At 39.3% G+C, this 6,779-nt stretch overlaps 1 protein-coding gene across 1 annotated transcript; it reads left to right on the forward strand.

The window, feature by feature from the left end:
- Nucleotides 1-311: 311 nt before the first annotated feature.
- On the forward strand, nucleotides 312-2,234 carry LOC127122199 (uncharacterized). The gene is made up of 3 exons (XM_051052577.1): nucleotides 312-631; nucleotides 755-1,563; nucleotides 1,837-2,234. The coding sequence occupies exons 1-3, from the start codon at nucleotides 312-314 to the stop codon at nucleotides 2,232-2,234; spliced, it is 1,527 nt and encodes a 508-aa protein (XP_050908534.1).
- Nucleotides 2,235-6,779: the final 4,545 nt, after the last annotated feature.

Below are 6,779 nucleotides of genomic sequence, written 5' to 3' on the forward strand. Positions count from 1 at the left end.
TCAAACATTATCTGACGAATCTTCCTATTTTGGCACCACCATGTGGAAAGAAGCCTATGACACTGTACATATCAGCTTCCGACACTACCATAGGTAGCATGTTGGCACAAGAGAATGAAGATGGCGTCGAAAGAGCCATTTATTATCTTAGTAGGGTTTTAAATGATGCAGAAACTAGATACACTTTAATAGAAAAGTTGTGTCTTTGTTTGTATTTCTCTTGTACTAAACTCAAGTATTATATAAAACCTATTGATTTTTACGTCTCTTCACATTTTGATGTCATCAAGTATATGTTATCTAAGCCAATAATGCACAGTCGAATTGGCAAATGGGCTTTAGCACTCACTGAATACTCTTTAACCTTTACGCCCTTAAGGGCAATGAAGGGACAAATAGTATCAGACTTTATGGTAGACCATGTAGTGGTCGAAAATCCTCAACTTCAAGTTGAGTTGAAACCTTGGAGATTATTCTTCGACGGTTCCACTCATAAGGATGGAAGTGGGGTTGGGATCATGTTAATTTCTCCTGACGGAATTCCAACAAAACTCAAATATAGAATTGAAGGTCCCCCTTGTTCTAACAACGAAGCAGAATACGAAGCCCTTATTGCAGGACTTGAGGCTTTGTTGGAATTGGGGGCAACTAGGGTCGAAATTAAAGGAGACTCAGAATTAGTAATCAAGCAACTGACGAAGGAGTACAAATGTATAAAAGAAAATTTGATTATGTACTTCGTCATTGCAAATAGGTTACTCAAAAAATTCGAATACATCGACATAAAACATGTCCCTATAATAAAAAACCAAGAAGCTAATGATTTAGCACAAATAGCTTCAGGGTATAGAATTTCAAAAGGGAAGCTAGAAGAACTTGTCGAAGTAAGAGGAAAGGCAATGGCTGCCAAATTGTCTCCGACAGATTTGGAAAGCACTCAGTTAGAATATGCTAACAAAGAGGAGTTTGAAGTACTGGCCATTGATACCTTAATAGATACAGATTGGAGGAATCCAATTATTAATTATCTCAAGGACCCTTCGACATATACAGAAAGAAAAACCAAGTACAAGGCTTTATCTTATGTGTTGATGGGGAATGAATTATTCAAGAAAACCCCTGAAGGGATCCTGTTGAAATGTTTAGGAGAAAACGAAGCTTACTTGGCATTATCTAGTGTACATAGTGGAGCCTGTGGAGCACACCAGGAAGGCCATAAGATGAAATGGTTGCTTTTCAGATATGGAATTTATTGGCCCACCATGTTAAAAGATTGTATAGAGTTTGCTAAGGGTTGCCAAGAATGTCAAATACATGCAGGAATTCAACATGCTCCTGCAAGTGAGCTTCATACAATTATTAAGCCTTGGCCTTTAAGAGGGTGGGCATTAGATCTAATTGGGGAAATTCGACCCAATTCATCCAAAGGTCAAAGGTACATACTTGTAGGAATTGACTATTTCACTAAATGGGTCAAATCAGTACCTTTAGTAAATGTGGATCAAGAAACTGTTATCGAATTCATTCAAAGGCAAATATTATATAGATTTGGAATCCTAGAGAGTATAACAACAAATCAAGGATCAGTTTTTACTGGTCGAAAGATGCAAGAGTTTGCAAAAGAAATGGGTTTCAAATTATTAACATCCACACCCTATTATGCTCAAGCCAATGGGCAAGTCGAAGCAACCAAGAAGCCAAAAAATTGGCACAAAACTTTAGACCAAGCGCTTTGGGCTTGTCGAACCTCCCCTAAAGAAGCTACTAACACTACACCTTTCCAACTTACATTTGGACATGATGCAATATTACCTGTCGAAATCTACTTGCAATCAGTGAGAATCCAAAGACAAGGAGAAATTCCATCTGACTTATACTGGGAAATGATGATAAATGAGCTGGTGGATTTGGACGAAGAAAGGTTGCATGCATTAGAAGTATTAAGAAGACAGAAGGAGAGGGTAGCAAGGGCATACAATAAGAGGGTCAAAGGTAAAACCTTCACTATGAATGATTTAGTTTGGAAAGTTATATTACCTCTGGATCGAAAGAATAAAGCATTAGGAAAATGGTCTCCACATTGGGAAGGACCTTTTCGAATTCTAAAAGCCTTTTCAAATAATGCATACGAAATAGAAGAACTAACAGAGGATCAAAGAATCCTAAAAGTAAATGGGAAATACTTAAAGAAGTATAAACCATTTGTGCATGAAGTTAAAGTCATAACAACATAATAAGCAAAGAACTATCATGGCCAAAATGGTGAAGATATTTAAACTCCAAACTTTGCCAAAATGGCTTTTGTCTTAATCAAATTACAAATAAACAAGAGTCGAATAGAAAAAATACAGGAGGAAATCAAAAAGGAATAGTGGCCCTCATCCGGTCATACTTTTTCTTCGCCAAGCCAATCTTGTACTGAACAGCCGCTTGAACCCCTCTGAGGCATGCAATATCTTCATTCATAGCCGTAGCCTTTTCGACATGATCTACGCTCTGCTTCGCCAGATCATCAACTTCAGTACTATCCAAGCCTTGGATAGCAGCCTGCTTCGCCTTAGCATCATAAATCTTCTTCTGCAATTCTGCAATATGAGATTCCTAGAGACGTATCGAAGCAGTATAAGTATCGAATTCTGCTTGGGCTAATTTTCTGGAAGCGGCTAACTCCTCAGAAGCTTGTGAAGTTCAAAGGGCATTGTCAAACTCAGTGGCTTGAGCTTTTTCAATTGATAAAAGCTTTTCTTTGGCATCCACCTCCCTATGGTATTCAACACACACTTGATCAATGAGGTTCTGAATGTCGATAAGGGCTTCACCTATATCAGTGGGGCAAGCAGTGATGTTAATCTTGCTTATCAGCTTCTTTATGCTAAAGCTCGCTCCCACATTATTCCTTAATTCTTCAAATAGATCTACATAAAAAACTGCCTTCTTCACCTGCTGAAGGAGTTCGTCATGTGATGCTTTGTTTGCACTAGCACCAAAATGGGTCGAAGCTCCAGAAATGCTTTGCTCTGAAGAAGACTCTCTTTGAGCCATCATTAACCTTACATACTTGAGGGGATCATTTTGTTTTAAAGCTTTTTTCTCCTCCTCAGTAAGTGATATAGGTGAAGTCTGGGTGATGGATGGTCGAACTTTAATTGGATTTGGGACCTTGTCGACGTTGGCATCACCAGCTCCAGTTTGATTTCCTTCAGGATCAGCTTCTCCCACATTCATGTTTTCATCTTCCTGAAAGTACCCCTCAATCTCATCAGAATCCTGATCATCCTCATCAGCATCATTTGAAGGAAACACAACTCTTGTAGGAGAGTTACTGGGAGTATCCTCAGAGTCGTCTTTCTCTGCTGAGTCCTTCTTGTCAATGTGCTTCGAATCTCTTTTACCATCTTCACCAGGAGAAGAGGTTTCTTCTTCGTTCTGGGCGTTATCTGCTTCGAGATTTTGAGCTCCAGTCGAAGATCCTTTGTTTTGGACAGCACCGCTGATTGTCGGAGGGGGAGATGGATTCATGCTGCTCGAAGGATCACTCTGATTGGCGGTAGAAATGAGGGGAGTGTTAGGGTTGTCCTGAAAACAAAGTGTTAGAATAAAGTATGAGTTTGTCGAAAGATAAAACACTCAAGGTCGAAGTCTACCTGTTGAGCCTCAGGGTCAGAAGCATTGCTCCCAATGTGCTCCAGCGCTGCGCCACTAGAGGGCTGAGATGGAGTTTTCTTTGGAAGAGGAGGGAGAATGTTGGTTTCGACACCTTGTTGTTTATTTGTTTGGGAAGGGGCAACTGTTGCCTTATTCTTTTTCTGCTTTTTCTTGAGCGGAGTTGGAGGAGTATCTTCTTCATCATCTTCGACAAGAATTACATTAGCAGCGGAGACTTTTCTTTTCTTGAGCGTCAAAGGAGGCTTGCCACTACCCTGAAAAAGAAAATTATAAATAGTTAGAAAAATACGAAAGAGATAAAGAAGTTATTTAATGTAATACCTTTGAACTCTTCTTCGTTTTTTCTGGAGCAGCACCAGAAGGCACTCCCTGTCTTGAAGAGGTAGTTGGCTTAGAAGCAGTATTCGAACTAGCCTTCGCCATAGGCTTCTCTTTCTTCGCCACCTTCCTTTCGACAGCTAAAGAAGGATGTGAGTTAGTCGAAACATGCAAATGTTTAAAAGAATGGGCAAAAAGACAAAAGGGAGTTGTAAAACCAAGAAATCCAAACATTCCACACCTTTACATGTCGGAGAAGTAATTCTCAATGCAGCTAAGTCGAAGTGAAGAAAGCCTTTGAAACTGTCTAAGGTATGTTTGGTTGCAACTACTCTTTTAATAGGTTTTTGTTGGTCATTTTTTAGTATGTTAAAAATGTTCCCACATGTGAACCAGTTTGGGTAAGGGGGAAAAAATGACAAAGCAAAATCTGCACTGGGTAAATTTGGAAATTTGGGTGGTTCGCATTCAAAGGCCAAATCATATTTCAATTCAGGTTTTACAGCTTTGAGAGATTTTCTTTTGGCAATTTGCTTTTCAAATTTTTCTTTTAAAATTGGCGCTGCGTCACAAACGGTTCCAACAAGGTTCGTTGGGTCATAGACAGTTTCAAAGTACTTTTGGAATGCTTGGATTTCTTCAGAGTGAGTAAGCTTACCCTTATGGACATTTTCCTGCAAAGATGAAAAGGCCTTCGTTAGACGTTCTTTGATTTCAGCAGTAGAAAACATATTCTTGGAATAGAAATCTGTCCACCAAGTGGCAAAACCATTGGTGGAATAGAACGACAGTTGGTAGGCTATTAATTGGAATTCAACAAAGTTTGCATGGAATTCTTCGTGGATTGCAATGTCTCGAGCACTCCATTCAGTCCCTGCACAACAGATCTCGCGCTTTCGTTTAAATAAAGAAACAGGAATAAGTTGACACAACCCAAATTATCGAGAGACAAAACTAGGTTGATAAGCCAACAGACACACATGGCTCTTTACTGGCAGGATTCTAGAAACAAGCAGCCTTGGGAGGAGAAAGGCACGCCATATGTCTTCGATCTCTGTGTTGGCATTCTTCACAGCATCTTCGAGCGAAGCAGTGAACCAGGAAGGACCATGGGTTCGACTGGAAAAAAGGAGCCATCGAAGGAAAGAAATGGTGGCGCTTCGAGAACATCAAAGTGTATTTGGTGAGGGAAGTTTGTAAGTTGTCAACATCATCCGCTGGAGTCAGTTGAAGGAGTCTGGTGCCCTCAATGCTTCGATTTATTATCTCTGGGGCACTTTCATCAATGTTTCCTTGTGTTGGCAAAAAGGATTCGAAAGTAGCATTGAGCCACAATTGAGAAGCCAATAAGGCCCAGATAGTAATAAGTTGGTACCAACTTCATACTCCTTTAACTTAGCACTAGCCGATCCTAGACTTTCATACAAACTAGCCAATAAGAGTTCACTTAAACACACTCTTCGACCAACATGCAATTGGTTAGCAAGTTTTAAAAATCTCTTTGCAACTTGCAGAGATTTACAACAAAAGAAGAACTTGGACAACCATAGACCTAAGAATGCTATATGTTATATGTCAGAAACTTCTTCCCCATCAGTGTGATACAAATTAATATAAGTACTGAACAAAGTGTTCTTGACGTTGAAGTCAATCAAGTTTTCGCAGTCTTGGTAGGGGTCGAAGGTTTCTCCTGTCGGAGGAAGTCCAGAAATGGCAGCTACGTCGAAAAGCGTAGGAGTCATCATTCCACAAGGGAGATGAAAGGTGTTATATGTGCTATCCCAGAAATATAGGCTGGATAATAATAAAGGCTGGCAGTAACTAAACCCCGCTTCGACATCTGAATCAGGTCAAAAATACCCAATTCTTTCCAAAATGAAGCTTTCTTCTTCTCAACTTTCGTTAACCAAGCTAGATAGGATTTGTCTAGAGTTGGACAAGACCGAAAGGGTCTGAAACTATCAGTGAGAAAATCCAGTTGAAAAGCCTCTCTTTGGACTAGATCCTCATTATTGTTGGAGGAAACGATTTTGTTGGCTATGGGTTTGGTATTATGATAACAAGGAAAAAACTTTGCACATTTCTCTAAATGTTCTTTAGAGACTAATGGGCCTAAAAACCCTAAAGCAGTTCCAGAAAGTAAGGAAGGAACCATTACCTGAGAAGCAAAAATTGCTTTCTGTTCTTTCATAAGTTTTGTAGCAGTGATGTATTCCCGATCCCCAACAGTTATGGTTGTGCTAGTTGGAATGTTCTGAGAAGCAGAAATTTTTGAGGATCCAACACCTTTGATGTTCTTTGATTGCTTTTGCTGTTTATCAGAAGACATTGTTATGGGTTTTTGGAGATTTTGAAGGATTAGGGTTTTAGGGAAGAAGACACGTTTTTCGAGAAGTTTTAGAAGATGAACTTAGGTTGAAAATGGAGATTTTTGTAAAAAGAAAGAAAGAGATGACAAGTGAGCTTTTATAGTATCAACCTACGAAGCTGACTAGTTACACTTTGTCAGGGTAGTGGGCCACGTGGTGGTTTTTCTGAGAAAAGGGTACATGGATTACTGTTCATTTTCTTGGAAGTTGAAATTCATGATGACAAATAACTGTGCACACATTTTGATAAGACGTTTTGAAAAAGTTAATCATGGTTAACTGACAAATATGGACTTTTAGGTCTATGAAAGGTCTTTGGTCGAAATCTGGTGATTACAAAAAATGCCTATTTCTACATTGATTCGAAATAGACAATTATTGGGGGCAATTTGTTAACTGGAGATTTCGACAAATAGTTGAAGTTCT

The sequence above is a fragment of the Lathyrus oleraceus genome, chromosome 2 (genome assembly GCF_024323335.1).
Source record: "Lathyrus oleraceus cultivar Zhongwan6 chromosome 2, CAAS_Psat_ZW6_1.0, whole genome shotgun sequence".
Taxonomy (NCBI): Eukaryota; Viridiplantae; Streptophyta; class Magnoliopsida; order Fabales; family Fabaceae; genus Lathyrus; species Lathyrus oleraceus.

Coding starts and splice junctions, on each gene's coding strand:
- LOC127122199 (XM_051052577.1), top strand. CDS start 312: ATGCACAGTCGAATTGGCAAATGGGCTTTAGCACTCACTGAATACTCT. Junction 632..754: donor ATTGCAGGACTTGAGGCTTT/GTTGGAATTGGG, acceptor CATTGCAAATAG/GTTACTCAAAAAATTCGAAT. Junction 1,564..1,836: donor TAGATTTGGAATCCTAGAGA/GTATAACAACAA, acceptor ACTTGCAATCAG/TGAGAATCCAAAGACAAGGA.